At 35.3% G+C, this 18,333-nt stretch overlaps 1 protein-coding gene across 2 annotated transcripts in view; it reads right to left on the minus strand.

Moving 5' to 3' along the window:
• The window catches only part of soga1 (suppressor of glucose, autophagy associated 1), a 67,197-nt gene extending 58,134 nt beyond the window's left edge, over positions 1-9,063 (minus strand). For both annotated transcript variants that reach the window (XM_051096364.1, XM_051096363.1), the window contains exons 1-2: positions 7,949-9,063; positions 5,908-6,132 (exon numbers count right to left, since the gene is read on the minus strand). In XM_051096364.1, coding sequence (XP_050952321.1) covers positions 5,908-6,132; positions 7,949-8,818 — 1,095 coding nt within the window. In that variant the 5' untranslated portion in view covers positions 8,819-9,063. The remainder of the gene's footprint in view (positions 1-5,907; positions 6,133-7,948) is intronic.
• Positions 9,064-18,333: the final 9,270 nt, after the last annotated feature.

Below are 18,333 nucleotides of genomic sequence, written 5' to 3' on the forward strand. Positions count from 1 at the left end.
AAAGTATTCTTGTTGCGTCATAAAATTACGGTTGAACCACTGATGTCACATGGACTATTTTAACGATGTCCTTGCTACCTTTCTGGGCCTTGAAGGTGCCAGTTGCTTTACTGTCTATGCAGGGTCAGAAAGCTTTTAGATTTCATCAAAAATATCTTAATTTGTGTTCCTAAGATGATCGAAGGTCTTAAAGGTTTGGAACGACATGAGGGTGTGTAATTAATGACTGAATTTTTTCTGTGAACTATCCATTTACACATCTGCATCGTCCATTAGGACTGGGTGTGGAACCACAGAAATGTTTTATGACATCTGATGTGCCAATAAGCAGAAAAATACTAGAGCACAACGACGCACTAGATTATCAAAATTTCCTGATATTAATTTCATTTCTGATTTTTGCTTCCTACGGCTGTAATCATTCTCTCTGTTTCTCAGCTGTTGTTTTGCATCAGCACATGGCTGGAGAAGCTCAGATGGATGAAAGAGGGAGAGAGGGAGCTCCAGTGTTCCTCCAAACCCAATTTCACAAGCCACAGCAGCTGATGAGAAGGTGTGGAGCTGTTTTCCATCCTTCCCCTGACAGATCTGGGAGACGTTGCTCTCATTGGATGAGAAATGAGGCCAGTGCTTCAGAGAGCAGGAAATGGTGCAGGGATCTTACAAACATTCAGATCCTCCATCAACCCTTTTCACCCCCACCCCCTCCTGACCATGACATCATCCCCTCCCCCTTCATCCCAAAAGACCAGAGGGAGATGGGAAGAAGCTGAACATGGGAAACTCATATATGATAGAGTAAGTCCAAGGGGGAAAAAAATATTTGTTTTGCACAGCCTCTTGGTCAGAACATTAATGACCTCTGAATGGGGTTCATTCATACGGAAAGTACCAAACAATAACTAACATGTGGGTTATGTGCGTTATCATCCAAGACCCAAAAAGTTTACAGAAATCAAGGATTTTACTTAACATATAAAACATTATGGCCAGACAAATGTTTCAATTGTCATCATAAATTTGTATTATGTTACATTTATGTTAATTACATGGCTCTCTTGAATACTTGATTGCAACTGGCTCCCCCAGATCTTTATTTTGACATAATATAATATTTTTAACTCATATTAGCAATTCACGTCCAATTATTTCTATTTTTGGTAAGTAAGCCAGATAATACGCAGGATAACAGTCAGCTGGTCATTATTGCAAAATAAACCAAAAGGGTGATCTGCTCAACATCACAGTTCCTTTCGGTTAGCAACAAGACAAACACTGAAACAGTCTTTTGAGGTCATTTTCACTATAGTTGATAACGTTTGGCAGCAGTTGTGTTTGTATGAAACAAGCGAGTGTGTCTGTGGTTTAAAACAAAAGACAAAAGTCAGATGAGCGGTCTGCTAAACAGCACTGCCATGGACGATAGTGAATATTGAAAAGACATTGACCAATTATATTAACTGAACCCTGTAGCAAGACTAGTGTTAGATAACCAAACAGAGGAGAATCTTGCTAAATATATGCACTACATTATATTTCTTTATATTTTTACTTCATCTGTTGTTGTCTTAGGTTCCTATTCTATCTGTTTTCTTATTCTTCTTCTTCCGCTCTGGGAGAATAGAACCGCTTGCAGGAAAGTTACGAAAGTCTCTTTTTAAACTGTCTAGCGCCACCAATAGGCCAAATTTGCACTTGTATTACTGCTAATAACTGTTGAACCGTAAAGTCTAGAGGCAAAAGAGGTCTGATTCCTTGGCTCGAAAGTCGATTGCACATCAAAATTTAAACGTCCATGGGTCAAATCAACTTTTTCAAACTCGTTTTAGACAGTTTGTCCAATTTTCACCAAAAGTGGCTCAGATAATCTTTAAAGCAAAAAGTTGTCAAAAGCTTTCTGATATATCAAACCGTGTTCGTAAAGCACATTGACGAATTTGACGAAGTTTGTGCAAAAATGGACATGAGCCTTTATCTTTATTTTGACCAAACTCAGTATGTGTTATATCAAGCATGACCTGAGGGCACATGAATAGTTTCGGCTATAATATAAATTTGTTATATAAATAAATTGACAGTTTTGCTTATAACTTCTGACCAGTTTGGCCAAAAATCAGTTTTGTTGTTGTTCCATCTATTTATTTAAATTTTCTACTGTGAAACAGCGGCCCAGTCCAGTGCTGCCACCTTGTGGAACAACTGATTAGTGCAAAACCAAGTTAATGCATGTGCGACATGCATGTACAAAGTGCATGCTGTTATAAAAATCAAATGGTGTGCATACAATACACACATACTATTCTGGTGACGAAATATGCGCCACGTGTATTGCGTACGCATCAAAAATTAAGCATACTTTGAGCTTTATGTGCAATTTAACTGTTTTTATACAACTTAGCTGATTATTAAACAAAGTTAATTAATTGATTATTAAATAAAGTTGATTTACTAAGTGATTATTAAATAACTGTCAGTTTCGGTGTTGGGCTGCATTAAAATTAATGACGTTTTCTGTGTTTTGTAGGACATAGGCAAACACAGAAGCGCAGTGGAGAGAGCAAAACAAAACAGCGGTCACGAATTAGAAATACAAAACGCGGGTTTGTAAAAAAAATGTTGAAATTAATACATCATCTGAAAGCTGAATTGTTAGAATAGGACAATATTTGGCCAAGATAAAACTATTTGAAAATCTGGAATCTGAGGATGCAAAAAAAAAAAAAAATCAAAATATTGAGAAAATCGCTTTTTAAGTTGTCCAAATGAAGTTCTTAGCAATGCATATTATTAATCCAAAAAAGTTTTTGATAATTTAGGGTAGGAAATTTACAAAATATCTTCATGTAACATGATCTTTACTTAATATCCTAATGATTTTTGGCATAAAAGAAATATTGATCATTTTGACCCATACAATATATTGTTGGCTATTGCTACAAATATACCCGTGCTACTTAAGACACCCACTGGAACGCCTCTCGCTCGTGAACGCGTGTACGCCAGTTAGCGGAAGCTAAACTAATTGTTTATTAAATAACTGTCAAGTTTTAATTTCAGCTACATTACGTTTTCTGTGTTTCAGTAAAAAATTCAATTTGGTGCATCACTTCAGAGAGCTGATTGTTGCACAAGTTGTCTTCATAAACGTGTAAGGCTATAGAAAATCTGACTTAGCACTTAGATCTGCACAATGCTTTGTTGCTGTGCTAAGCTGAATATAAAGAAACAATGTCCTTCCTCCTTAAAGCCTAGCATGCCCGTCACAGCAATAGCAATGGAGTATTTCAACCAGTTGAATGCACAAGCGCTGTGAAGATCAGTGTAATCTGACCTGGCTGTGCCGGTAGTGAGGAGACACAATTGACCCTGTGTTAGGAGATTCTTGTCAGCAGTTAAAGAATTCAGCAGAGGCTGAGATGTTTTTTTCTGCAGACACCATCCCCCTCCTGTGTTTCACGCCACATCGATTGTGTGCTGCAGCCTCTGATCCTTACCAGCTGTGTCCTGAGTGGTAAAACTTAAGTATGTGACAGTGTTACTTGTTAAAGTGCAACACAGTCAGTCTCAGTAGCACAAAAGAGCCGCAGCATTTGCTTGGCAGAGGAAATCACTCTCCCTCCTTTTCCTCCCTCTGTTACTGTATACAAATCAGCCATGTAAAAGAGGAATACAGACAGAGGCAGTGCTGACGGGAATGACATCATGGTTATTTGTCTTCTCACTGACAGACCAGAGAAAGGAAGTATTGTGTCCTCAGCCATGTGAGACAGTTGCCTGTGTGGTGCATTACATGCTGCCTAAAGCATGATCTTACAGCCTACCGCAGACGTTTGCATCATTGGAGATTTTTATGAGATTTCATAAGACACAAGATTATTAAAACAATGATTTAAAATATGCTTTAAGAAAGTGCACTTTTATGTGTTAAGAAACAGTCATGAACGTGTACTTTCCTTAAAGGGATAGTTCCCAAAAATGAAAATTACCCCATGATTTACTCATCCTCAGGCCATTCTAAGTGTATATAACTTTTTTCAGACAAATACAATCAGAGTTATATTAAAGAATGTCCTGGCTTTTCCAAGCTTTATAATGGCAGTGAATGGCTATTGAGATTTTGAATTACAATAAAGTGCATCCATCCAAAAAAAAAAGTACTCCACACAGTAGGGTTAATAAAGGCCATCTGAAGCTAATCTCTGCATTTGTGTATAAAAAATATCCATTTTTAACATTTTACAAACTGTAATCTCCGCTGTACGCATAGCGAACGTGTACTGTCACAACTGTCATACAGAGGAGAGAGCAAAACAAAACATCCGTCACAAATTAGAAGTACAAAACAAGGATTTGTAAAGTAAACAGGATTTCAATGTAAGCCAAGAGGAGACTGGTTTTCCTTTGCTGTAAACAAAACTTGCTAGAGAACCTAGAGACTACGGTTTATATGGAAGTAAATATTGATGTTTTTCATACACACATGTATCACTTCACTTCAGAAGGCTTTATTAAAGGGTTAGTTCACGCAAAAATGAAAATTAGCCCATAATTTACTCACTGGGTAGATCATTCTCTATATCTAAAATGCCAAGTGTACTTGCAAAATGCATAGTCATGTCTAAAATGAATCCAATCGGAGTTATATTAAAAATTATCTTGGCATTTCCAAGCTTTATCATTGCATGGGCGGGTGTTTCTCTTCATCAGTCCAAAACAAGTAAAGTGCATTAATCCATCATAAAAAGTGCCTCACATGGCTCCAGGGGGTGAATAAAGGCCTCCTGTAGCAAATCGATGCGTTTTTGTAAGAAAAATATCCATATCTAATAATCACTTTAATCTAGCCTGCACTGCTGGTCGTACCCGGAAACATCTGGATGACATACGACATCAGGGTTGCGCATGTGCTGGTGAGTCACGTGAAAACCAACGTTTATTTACAGGAGCAAAGGAAGTAAAGTTTCCTTACTTTAGCAAAGGAAAATCCATCTCCTATTGGTTTATATCGAAATCGTCCGACATTTTCTCCAACGTTACAAATCTTCACTTTGAACTTCTAATTCGAGACCATTGTTTTGTTTTGATCTCTCCATGGCGCATTCGCATTTGTCGCTTCTGCGCGGCGCATACGCAACACCACGTATTACGTCATCCGCCTGGAGCTGCTTCCAGGTACGACCAGCCGGCGCAAGCTAGATTAAGGTGATTTTTACGTTTTTAAATATGGATATTTGTCTTACAAAAATGCATCGATTCGCTACAGAAGGCCTTCATTCACCTCCCAGAGCTGTGTGAGGCACTTTTTCTTATGGATGGATGCACTTTATTTGACTTGTTTTGGACTGATGAGGAGAAACACTTATCCATCCAATAATAAAGCTTGGAAATGCCAGGATGATTTTTAATGCTCCGACTGGATTCATTTGAAAGAAGGAAGTCATATACACCTAGGATGCCTGGAGGGCATTAAGTAAATTAAGGGTTAATTTTCATTCTTGCATGAACTAACCCTTTAATGCCCCGGAGCAATAATTTTAATGATGGATGGATGCACTTTATTAAACTTCAAAATCTCAACAGCCATTCACTGCCATTATAAAGCTTGGAAGAGCCAGGATATTTTGTAATACAACTCCAATTGTATTCGTCTGAGAGAAGAAAGTCATATACACCTAGGATTGCTTGAGGATGAGTAAATCATGGGGTAATTTTCCTTTTTGGGTGAACTATCCCTTTAAGATCACTTAAAATGGCATTTTATTTAGTTAGAATTGTATTATCTGCAAATACAGTGTCTTTCAGGATTTAAAGTACACAAGGCATAGTTTGAGTCAAACTCAACTTAAAGCAATCACTTGCGAATCACAATTAGCTAACAGAATAAGTCACACAATAACTTGCTCTAACCTTGACGTCTTGCTCCAGTGTTCGGATAAGCTCCCCATCCACTTGTCCGGTCTGGGCAACGCGGATGCTGCGTCTCTCTGCCTTCTTAAGGCGATACTGCAGGATGCGGCAGGTCTTGTTGGCCTGATCCAGCTGCTGTCTGAGCTCTTGGAGCTGATAGACATCCTCCTCCATGTACATGTCTCTCATCTCCAGCATCTCAGAGCGAAGCTCCTCCATCTCATCCTGATATACAGACACAAACAATGCATCATTTTAGACATGACTATGCATTTTGCAAGTACACTTGGCATTTTAGATATAGAGAATGATCTACCCAGTGGTGTCAACCTCAAAAAATGCACATGATGCTTCTGACCCCAGGATCAAGAGCAGCATGAAAAGCCATTTGAGTTGGAACTAATAACTGCATCAAATGTATTACACAACATTACGATTTTCCTCGAGACTCTTTTACTACACAGTTTACATAATAGGGCCATGTTTAGAAAGCAGTTTTGCTCCAAACCCAGATAAAATATTTATACCCCAAATGGGTAAAAAATGCATCCCGCTTTCAGTGTCTGATAGATGCAGTGGGCCACCGCGTGCTGTCACACATTTCCAGTGAATATAGGTCAACTACTGCAGCACGCGTCACGTGCTCAGCGCGCGGATAAACAATGGAGTGAAAAGTGGGTGCGGGCGCAGTGGACTGACTGCTGCAGCATCTGTACAAACAGCTGCATTATTCAAGCAAACACCCGCGCAAGAGCAACTAGCCTTTTTAACGCTTTCTTATTAGGCATGACACATGAAACAGATTTGATTCCGTCATAGTCTTGTGATAGTTTATGAAAACCGAGATTACAAAAGAATCACTGTTTATCTCTTACATATGACTCATAGTAATGCTGGAGAAATGACAAACCCATATGATAGTAAATAAGGATCTTAAATATATGCCTGGCGAGAAGAATGAATACAGTATTTCCAGTCTGAAGGGAAAACACTGGCATGTGTGGCTAAGGAACATAGACATTTAGATAATGATATATGGCAGAAAAACAGTATTATACTGGTTACCTTGCAAAAAATGTACCATTATGACTACTTTCCACCAGAATACTATACTCACTACAGTTATTTTGACTAATTGCATGGTAAAACATGTTTTTATCATCATAAAAACGTCTTGTTTCCATCTCACAATAATTTCTATAATTTCCACGTGGCTAAATGAATTTCGAAACTTCTTGATTCAGTAATTCATTTCTAAGTGGGCTAAAGTGTAATTAACGTGCCACTTTTATTTGATTTTTAGAAATTAATGGGTAACACTTTATAATAAGGTTTCATTAGTTAATGTTAATGTATTAACTAACATGAACAAACAATGAACAATATATTTATTACATTAATATTTGTTATTGGTAGTTAATACAAATACAGTCATTCATTGTTCACCTTAGTTCACAGTGCATTAAGTATTGTTAAAAAACAACTTGTGATTTTAATAATGCATTAGTAAATGTTGAAATTAATAAATGCTGTAGAGGTATTGTTTATTATTAGTGCATGTTAACTAATGTAGTTAGCTAATGAACCTTATTGTAAAGTGTTACCAATTCATGCAATAATCTAATATTTTCATCTTGAGTAGGTTTCATTTTTTTATAGTATAGTAATAGTCATAAACAAAAAATATACTGTAGTATGTCTAACTGTACACTTTGGAAAAATTGTAGTTCTTTAAAGGTTCTGCGAGAACATCTCTGTGCATCAAGTACCATTTTGGTTCTGTTTTGTTCTTAAGCTGGTTATTTTGGAGGTTTTGATGTTGCGTTATGTTTCTGAGAACAGTGTTTTGGTTCATGGGCGTTTAAAGCACCAACACATTCATGGTTTCGAAAGAACCAGACAATAACATCAAGTTGAACCTTAACCTGAATGTCTCAACTAAGATATTTAGGTGGAAACTGTGGTTGCCATAGTGTTATACGTCAAAAAGGCACTGCTTTGATTTTACAATACAAAAAAAATAATATAATCATTATGTTACCTTTAAATAATCATTCTCCGACCTGAGTTCTTCTATTTCCCTGACTAATTCCTCATGCATCCCGTCCATTAATTCCTCAGTCAGGTCCGAAAACGCCAAGGACGTGCTGGCGGGCATCCTGCTGTCGAACGAGGTGAGCGAACGCTCGTCCCCGGGAGAGACGCTCCCCTCTCCGGTGTCCATTCCAAGCGAGAGCCGGTCTTTCTCCAAGCTGGTTTTGGTCTGACCACTCTTGTCCAACAGTCTATGTTCCGCTGCCGCTTTTTCGCCGTCGATCCCCCCGCGGCTGCTGGTCTCGGTGTCGCTGCTAAGAGCATCTGTGGAGACTTTATTCTCCTCGGAGGCGCAGTCGGAGAGCTCGGAACTGCTGTCGGTGGGTGAGAGTTTTCCCGGTGCGCAGCCGGAGTCCTTGCTTAAATCATCCGATCCGATGCTGGCGTCCGAAACTTTTCTCCGGCCGCTTTTATTAGACTTCACGCTGCCCTTCTGAGCACCGGCCGCGGACAGCGCGGGTTTGCCGGGTGGTTTACTCTTCTCTGTTTTTGTCTCCTTCCCGGTAACCGGACTACGTCTGGACACGCGGCCGCCTAAATATATGGCCCCCGGTTTGACGCTCAGCGTCGGCGTGCCGATACCGCCGCGGATTTTAGTAAGGGACCACCCGGGCACATCTTTGGGTCTTGCTGGAGACGGTGCCCGGTGTATTTTCTTTTTCTCGGTAACTTGTAGCGGCTGCGCAGGCGGCTGCTGTTGTGACGGCTGCGGCTGCTCTTGTTCGCCGTTGCTGCTCTCCATTTTCTGCTTTTGCCTCTTCTCCTTCGACGAGACAAAATGCGTCGGGGAACCGGTGTCAACCTTTGTCTTGGTCATTCATTCCGTTTACGAGACCCGAATATAGCTGAAATGTATCTCCTCTCCTTAAACACAGAAGTTGAACTGGTAAACGCTTCACACCAGATCAGCCGACATCAAAACCGTTGGAAATCCAAAAGAAAATGCGATTGCTTGGGTTGAGATGCTTATATTTTCTTTTATTTACCACGTCCGCAAGATATTCCCCAGTGTGCGTCCTCAGTTTTGAATTGCGGCTGCTGCTCTGCTGAGTGTCTGCTGGAGTGTTAGTTGGGTTTCTTTCTCTCCGCCCAGATAGCGGCTCTGACCGTGACGAATGGATCCATGGAGAGCTTTGCGCGCAGCGCACTACTGCCACCAAGACACGGCACACGAACCCTTCATCCTAAAGCAAGGCTTATTCAGAACCTTTTCCATTCGGAAAATACCGAAATGGAATGATTTTCATTACGTTTCCGTGGAAGATTCGAACGTGTATTTAAGATACACCGTACTAAAATAGTCTGACAGTAGATATATTGTAATAGTGTGAACAGTTCTTTTGCGCATTCACTCATTGTGGAGCACAAAACGTGATACTCTGACCAATGTATTACTATTCCTGAACGAATAACTCTTTTGAGTCGACTCTCTTAAGTAGTTCATTAAGAGACAACTCGACCATTCCTATGTTTTTTGTTTTGTTTGATTTTTTTTTTTTTGCGATTTTCCATCATTAACTCAGTTTTTTTTCTCAGAAGTGTGTGATACAAACTCGCAATTCTGTTTTTTTTAAACCCAGAATTCTGAGAAATGAAGTCAGAAGTGCAATTCTTACTTAATTGTGAGCTTATATCTTGCAATTTTTACTTTTCACCACAATTCTGACTTTTTTCTCAGAATTGCGAGATATAAACTAGCAGTTCCGAGATATAAACTCAGAATTGCGAAATATAGTGTAATAATTCTTATTTTTTTTCTCAGAATTGTAAGTGATAAAAATTCACGAATTCTAACGCAATTCTGACGATTTTCTCACAAATGCGAATGTGTATCTCACAATTTCGACTTTTTTTCACACAATTGCGTGATATAAACTCACAATTGCCAAAAATAAAATCAGAACTGCGATTGATAAATTCAGAATTACGAGATATAAAAGAGTGCGAGTTTGTATCTCGCAAATCTGACTTTTTTCTCGTAATTGCGTGAAACTCTGACTTTTTTTTCTCAAAATGGTGAGATATGAACTCCCAATTGCGAGTTTATAATTCCCAAAGATTGATATATTCTCAGAATTGCAAGTTTATATCTCTCAATTCTGACTTAATAATTCACAATTGTGTGTTGTAAAGTCAGAACTGCGAGATATAAACTTAGAATTCTGAGAAATTAGTTCAGAATTGCAATTCTGACTTTTTTCTTGCAACTGTGAGTTTATATCTCCCAATTCTGACTTTTTTCTCGCAGCTGCATCATACAACTTCTAATTGCGTTATATAAACTCACAACTGCAAGAAATAAAGTCAGAATTGCAAGTGATAAAAAACTGGCAAATCTGACTTTTTTCTTGCAATTGTGAGTTACACAGACAGAATTCTGAGATATAAAGATATAAATGAAGTCAGCATTGCAATTCAGATTTTTTTGTACCTTACAATTTTGTATCTTACAATTCAGACTTATTTTAGTATGTTAATTTTTATTTTTTACTCAGAATTATGTGATATAAACTAACAATTGCAAGAAATAAAGTCAGAATGGCAAGATAAAAACTTTTCGCAATAGCGAGTTTATATCTCGTAATTCTGACTTTTTTCCCCCAATTTTATAGGGGGAAAAAGACTGATATGTTCCCAGAATTTCAAGTTTATATCTCTCAATTCTGACTTAATAATTCACAATTGCGTATTATAAAGTCAGAACAGTGACATGTAAACTCACACTTCTAAAAAAAAAAGTCATAATTGTGAGAAAATCTCACAATTCTGAGAAATAAAGTCAGAATAGCATGATTTTCTCACAATTCTGACTTTATTACTCGCAATTGTGAGTTTATATCTCACAATTCTGATTCTACCTTTTTTTATTCAGTGGCAGAGGCTTCCACACTAATGACTTTTATAAGCTGTCTCTTTTTGATAAATCATAAATGTTTATTCTGGGTTGTGAACGAATGACTCTTATAAGTCAGATCCTTTAAGTGAGTGCCATTAAACATGGTGTGTTTCCCAAAAGCATTGTTAGCTACCTATGGTTGCAAGTTCCAATGAATTCTATTGTTAACGACAGAAATATGCGACCGTAGTTGCTTTTGGAAACGCAGCCCAGGGTGGTAAACAGTATAGTCCAATTCACAAACTAATGATTTAAATGAGCCTGCTCTTTTTTAGTGAATTATAAACATTCAGTGCACCAAGTGTAGCCCGCTTCCCATTCGAATGACTCTTATGAGCCTAATCTTTTGTGAATCATTGTGAATCATAAATTCGGACAACAGGGTAGTCCGAATCCCACACAATGGCTTTTATGACTAGGCTTTTTTTTGGTGAATCATGAATAGACTTACCAGTATAGTTGGATTCTCAAACAAATGACTCTCATAAGCCATCTTATTTTGATGAACCTTTTTAATGATTAAATAAATCTTTTTAATGAACCTAGAATGGGTTAGTATTCAATTGAGATTTATAAAACTTTAATAGTAATGATTCTTTTAATCTTTAATCGTTTTATGTCTTCATAACACAGTCTGCTTTGTCTTTCTTTGTAGCTTCAGTTATTTGGAGGGAGTCAGTTGTGATATTTTGACATCAGTGAACATTTCTTGTAGATTAACTTTTAATAAATCAATTAAGGTGTCTACAAAGATGCTATTGATAGATCATTACTGCCAAGCATTTGGGTCACTGGACTTTTGGCTTAAACCTTTATAGTTACTTGATGATCAATACATTTTTTTATGCTGAATACTGCCTCCCACACTAGGTGAGGCAGGAATGTGAGCATCCACATGCACCATAATTAGTCTGTAATGATCTGCTTTATTCAGAGACTGTCCTCCTGGCTGAACCCTAGAGCCTTATTAAGGGCCCCTTCTGGGACCCTGACAAAGGTGGTGCTCCCCAAACTTCAAATAAGCACATAGTTAATGTGTTCACCCACAAGAACAGCCTGCTGGAGACAGGACAGAGAAACTGGTTGCTGTCTGTGCTAACTAAGTGGTTCGCATTGCCTCATAAAAGAAGGAGATTTGTCCCAATCCTCCAGAGTCTTTGAGACTGAGGCAGATCAATAAGAGACTTCACTTAATCTTTTATTGATTTATAAAGAGGAACAAGCCTTCATCCATGGGTGATGCATTCAATATATTTTTTTTTTTAATCAAATAGTGCAATCCAGCACAAACAAAACTGCAAGAAAAGCAAAACTGGCATTGTATATCAGAAATCAAAATAATACAGGTGTGCTGATGGCATTGTTTGCTACAAAATTATTCTAAAACATATTTATAGTACTTATAAATAAGACTTTTTGAATGGAAAATCGACTGCATTTGTTTCCTGTAAGACAGCAATTATCTGTGCAGTGCTGAAGCATTGAGGGATTTTGTTACTGTTATGACTGTAATAGCTGTCAGCAGCCTTGCCACACTCGACTGAGGAATGCAAAACCCCTGGGGAGGCACAGAAAATATCCCCAGTGCTGCTGGATATTACATATTCTATTTCATGGTGGGCTTAATTAATGTATAACCGTATTTTAGTCCCCTGTCCTATATACTTGGCCTAAATAACTGTGATAATGATACTAACAGGATTTCTGCTGTTGTTGCTCTGTCTCTGAGGACTGGGACCCCGCAGTCCGCCGGTCTGCATGTAATGGTTGTGGTGGCGACAGTGACAAAAGTGGGTTCAGAAATCCTTTTTGGTTTTGTCTGATGAGAAATACATCTTGTCGATTCTACATGCACATACTTTGACTTAAAGGCACGACAAGTAGGATATTCTTAGTTGAAATATTCAAAAAACACTATATATTTTGTTGTGTACTTACATTATTTCTAATGTTTCCAAGAATGTTTAAATGGGTCATCAGATGCCCATTTTCCACAAGTTGATATGATTCTTTAGGGTCTTAATGAAAAGTCTATAATATACTTTGGTTAAAAATTCTCAGTGGTTGTGTAAAAAACACCCTTTTTATCTTGTCAAAATGAGCTCTGCAAAAATCATCTCATTCTAAGGGATGGTTCCTTTAAATGCAAATGAGCTCTGCTCGCCCCGCCCCTCTCTTCTCTCTGTGGAGTGACGAGCCTGTTTACTTGAGCTGCGTTTACCGCATTTAGCTGCTAAACTTGCTAACTAGCACGTTATTAGGAAAGGTGATTGTAACTGATAATAAAAAAAACCCCTTATACTCACTTCTGCTGTAGGTGAAGCTGGATCATGAAAGATTTGTGCAAATATAGACGCATTTATGTAGATCAGGAGGCGCATTCCCTTCACAAACAAAGGTAATCCAGTGCATCTTCAGCGGCTCAGATGTCGGGAGTAAATGACGACCACTATGTTCATTATTACATTCAGCAACACAACACCTCAATCGCTCAATCGGAGATATTCTTGTCTAACTTACATCCCTGCTCCGGCATCGAAACAATGGAGGTCAGACTGTTACAGCCGATCTGAGGTAAAACGCTCATGTCAATCAACTATCGTGGGAGCGGCCTCTGTCAGTGTGACAGGCATCTGAGAATGGCTCAATTTGAAAAAGGGAATATTATTTTTACAGATTAAGTAAAAACCACTGCATGGATTTTTATTATTATAGGGTAGATTTGTACATACACTGCCAACACACATTAATGTTCAAACATGTAAAAGTGAACTTTGCATCCGATGGCCCCTTTAAAAACAAATAAATAATCAATTTTAACTAGTAGCCCATACCTTGTGTCACCTGCCAACGATGTCATACACCCTTGTTTTTCCGGTTTACTTTGTAGAAAACCTGGAAACACCAAAAAAACGTTTTTAAAATGTGAACTGTTTTATTTGACGAATGCACAGAGTAGCATCATAACACAACTTTCAACACTCTCAAATAAATCTAGTTTAATAAAAGTGCTGCCTAACTTCACATACGCATGACCGGAAAGAACGGACACGGTCGACTGTGGGATAATAAAAGCTCAGCTGTTTTTGAGCTGTGTGTCTCGCTAGTCTCTCATTAGCAATCGAACCAGCAGTCTCATGTCGCTTCCACGTCTTTCAGTCCCACCCTGTTTCATACTATAATGACTTTAATAAAATGTAAAAATGTTTAAAAATTAATTACATTAAACTCTTATTTTTAAAAAAGGCATATTTCTGATAAAATAATTTTGTAATTTTGTATTGATTAATTGTATTAAATAAAGCAAGCTGTAAAACATACAAAACCCCATTTATGTTGTGATAATTGTTATGTATGTTAAACAATTATCTAATGTAAAATTATTTTTGCATAAATATTATTAGCATAATAATAAAGTCATCAGACAAATATTTTTATATATTTCTTTATATTATATATAATATGTTTTAAAGAAAGGTGGCAACACCTATTTTCTATGCGAACAATTGACATAAATCAGGGTGTTAAACTTTATTTAAATATGTGTGACATATTTTGGTAATGAGTTTTCAGAAATTCAAAGCTCACATAAAATTTAACAGATAATAACATCTCATACACTACCAGTCAAAAGTCTTTGAACAGTAAGATTTTTAATATTTTTTAAAAAAGTTTCTTCTGCTCACCGATCTTGTATTTATTTGATCCAAAGTATAGCAAAACCAGTACAATTTTAAAATATCTCTACTTTAAAGTAAAAGTTTTCTATCTGAATATATTTATATTATATATTATATTATATTTATAATAATTTATTCTTATTATTATAAAACTGAATTTTTAGCATCATTACTCCAGTCACATGATCCTTCAGAATTCATTGTAATATTCTGATTTGCTGCTCAAAAAAAAAAAAAAAAAAGCATTTATTATTATTATTATTATTATTAAATCTAAAATCCTAAAAATCCTTTAACTGGTGGTGTAGAACTTTTAATTTTGCCTCTTGAGGTTGTAATTAATATTTTCTGAGTTAAGCATCTCATTTCCATGACCATTTGTTAAATAAAATACAAAAAATCATTCTTGCAACTTCTGTAAAGAGTTTCAGGCCCTATTTAATACCCTCTTTTTCTCCCAGAAGCTTTAAAGTTGCATGATATTTGTGTAAGACCAGTTTCTGTGTTGTTCATGTGATTAAAATACATATTGGTTGTAATAAAAACAAGTTTTGACAAACTTTTGGTGTGTTTAGAGCAATTGTATTTTGACAAGAGTGGATATTACAAAATCTGTGTCAGAGACATGAGCTCAAATAATTCCACAGATGTTGTGTGTGTTAATATATCCATTCGCGCCATCTAATGGTCACATTAAGCAAACACAACACTGTTATGACTTCCTAAAAGACCAAACTTTAACTGACCCCTGAAATGACCCTTGCCTGATACCATAAAATGTATTGTATATATTATGCCAATAATGTTTCACATTTGCTTCCAGGTTTCATGTTACTCTTGTCTGACCATGATATAAAGATTTACTTTACACATACTGAGTCAAACTCATGCGTCAGTGATGAGAGGGCAAAATTTTTCTGTTCGAGCAGAAACAAAGCCATGTTGTACAGTGTCAGTGGGTGTAATTGGCGTGTGTAATGCTGGATGAAAGAGTCCTTTTTACTGTAGTTGTTGCTTAAGTCCCACTCTTTAGTCCTGCGAGATCTGTTGGAACAACAGTGCAGGAATAATTGTACCCTGGTTCGTGGTTTTTGATGAAAAGTTTATTTGCCTCTGCCACTGTGTTTTATTGCTGACAGTCTGTTCTGTCAGTTCTGTTCTGGATGGATGAATATGTGGCTCTAAACTCTAGACAGCATACATTTATCTCAAAGCTGCATAACAGTTGCATCATACTGTATATTTGAACCATCAAGGCCGATATGTCAAAGTGACATCTGTTTTCAACCTTTCAGGGCTCTTTGTCTTTGTCAGCTTTAGAGGTGGTTTCCAACACACACATTTCAATGAGTACAATCAAGCAGCGAGGTCAGTGCAGGTGCAGTGTCATCTGTGCTGTACTGAGCTGCTCTGGGAACAGTGGGGTATATCAGTGACGTCTGCTTTCATTATTAATGAGAGACATAAAACAAACAGACCAAATTTATATCAATAATGCACAAGCTTTTCATTATGCTCAATCGTTTTGGTGCTTTCATCGAGAATGCCGTAATTGTGGCTCATAGCACATAACAGGCCACTGTTAACCTGCTTCTGTGGGCTATTTTACAGTTTCATCAGTGACCTCTGATAATGTCTGCTCTATGTTATATAAATTCACTCATTTCTTGGAATGAACATTTGGCTAATTTGAAACCTGAGTAACCTGAAAGGTGGTTCACAGAACAGACTGTACTATACGATAAGCAAGGTTGCGCTGTTCGGTTCAATAACTTGATGTCAAGATACTGTGTAATAAATGACTGGAATGAGAGGCAGTAATGCGATCACTGGCTAGAACTCAGTGAGTAAAACAGAATGTGTAAAAATGCTGTCTAGTTAGGCAGCTCACCAGGTTTTAAGACACAGCTTTGATTTCTAAGAGTGAGAGAGGTGAATCTTTTGGTTTTCTTGTCATTTTTATGTGTCTGTGTGTAAAATTCAGTATTTTAAAATATGACATTAAAATTTTAATATAATTAATTTAAAATATAAATTCACACACACACACACACACACACATGCATGAGTGTTTATATATATATTATAATATTCTATATAAAATTGTAACAGAATATAATTTTGTTGCATTTTAATATATTTTAATATAATGAATTAATACAATGTAAAATTCAATATTTTAAAATATGACATTAAAATGCTATAAAAATTATATTAGACTTTATATATTATATTATAATATAATATAATATATACATACACTTATTTGTGTGTGTGTGTGTGTGTGTGAAATCTATATTAGAAAGTAATTATATTAAAATATGACATTAAAATGCTAATGAAATTATATTAGAATTTTATATAGAATATTATAATATAATATATACATACACATAGGTTTATGTGTGTGAAATATATATTAATAATTACTTATATTAAAATATGACATTAACATGCTGTAAAAATAATATATTAGAATTTTATATAGAATATTATAACACACACACATATTTTAATATAATTCATTTCAAAAATATAAATTGCCCCCCCACACACGTATGTGTATGTATATGTTATATATTGTAATATTCTATATCAAATTCTAATATAATTTTTATAGCATTTTAATGTCATATTTTAATATAATTATTATACTATAAATTGTGTGTGTGTGAAATTTATATTAATAATTACTTATATTAAAATATGACATTAACATGCTGTAAAAATAATATTAGAATTTTATTTAGAATATTATATATAATCTTATATATAATAATATAATACACGCACACACATATATATTTTAATATAATTAAATTATAATATAAATTTCACACACACGTATGTATATATTATATTATAATATATTATATATATTATATTATATATAAAAATCTATTATACCATAGTATTTTAATGTCATATTTTAATATAACTAATATAATATTCTATATAAAATTGTAATAGAATACATTTTGTTGCATTTTAATATCATATTTTAATATAATGAATTGCTAATATTATATTATATTATATTATATCATATTATATTAACTATTTTAAAATATAAATTTCACACACACACACACATGCATGAGTGTTTATATATATAGTAATATTCTATATAAAATTGTAATAGAATATTTTAATATCATATTTTAATATAATGAATTCCTAATATGAATTTAACACACACACACACACACACACATGTATATATTATATTATATTATATTATATTATATTATATATATAAAAATCTATTATACCATAGTATTTTAATGTCATATTTTAATATAACTAATATAATATTCTATATAAAATTGTAATAGAATATAATTTTGTTGCATTTTAATATCATATTTTAATATAATGAATTCCTAATATGAATTTAACACACACACACATATATATTTTATTTTATTAAAAAATATTATATAATCCATAAAACAATTATGCAAATTTCACACACACATGTATATATTATATTATATTACATTATATATAAAAAAAATTTAATATACCATAGTATTTTAATGTCATATTTTAATATATAACTAATTTAAAATATAAATTTCACACACACACACACACACGTGTATATATATATATATATATATATACGTGTGTGTGTGTGTGTGAAATTTATATTACAAATGTATTTTATTAAAAAAAAATTATATAATCCATAAAACAATTATGGTAATGTCATACTGTATATCATAATAAAATGCAGCTGTTACATTGTTTCAT

Source organism: Labeo rohita, chromosome 23 (assembly GCF_022985175.1).
Source record: "Labeo rohita strain BAU-BD-2019 chromosome 23, IGBB_LRoh.1.0, whole genome shotgun sequence".
Taxonomy (NCBI): domain Eukaryota; kingdom Metazoa; phylum Chordata; class Actinopteri; order Cypriniformes; family Cyprinidae; genus Labeo; species Labeo rohita.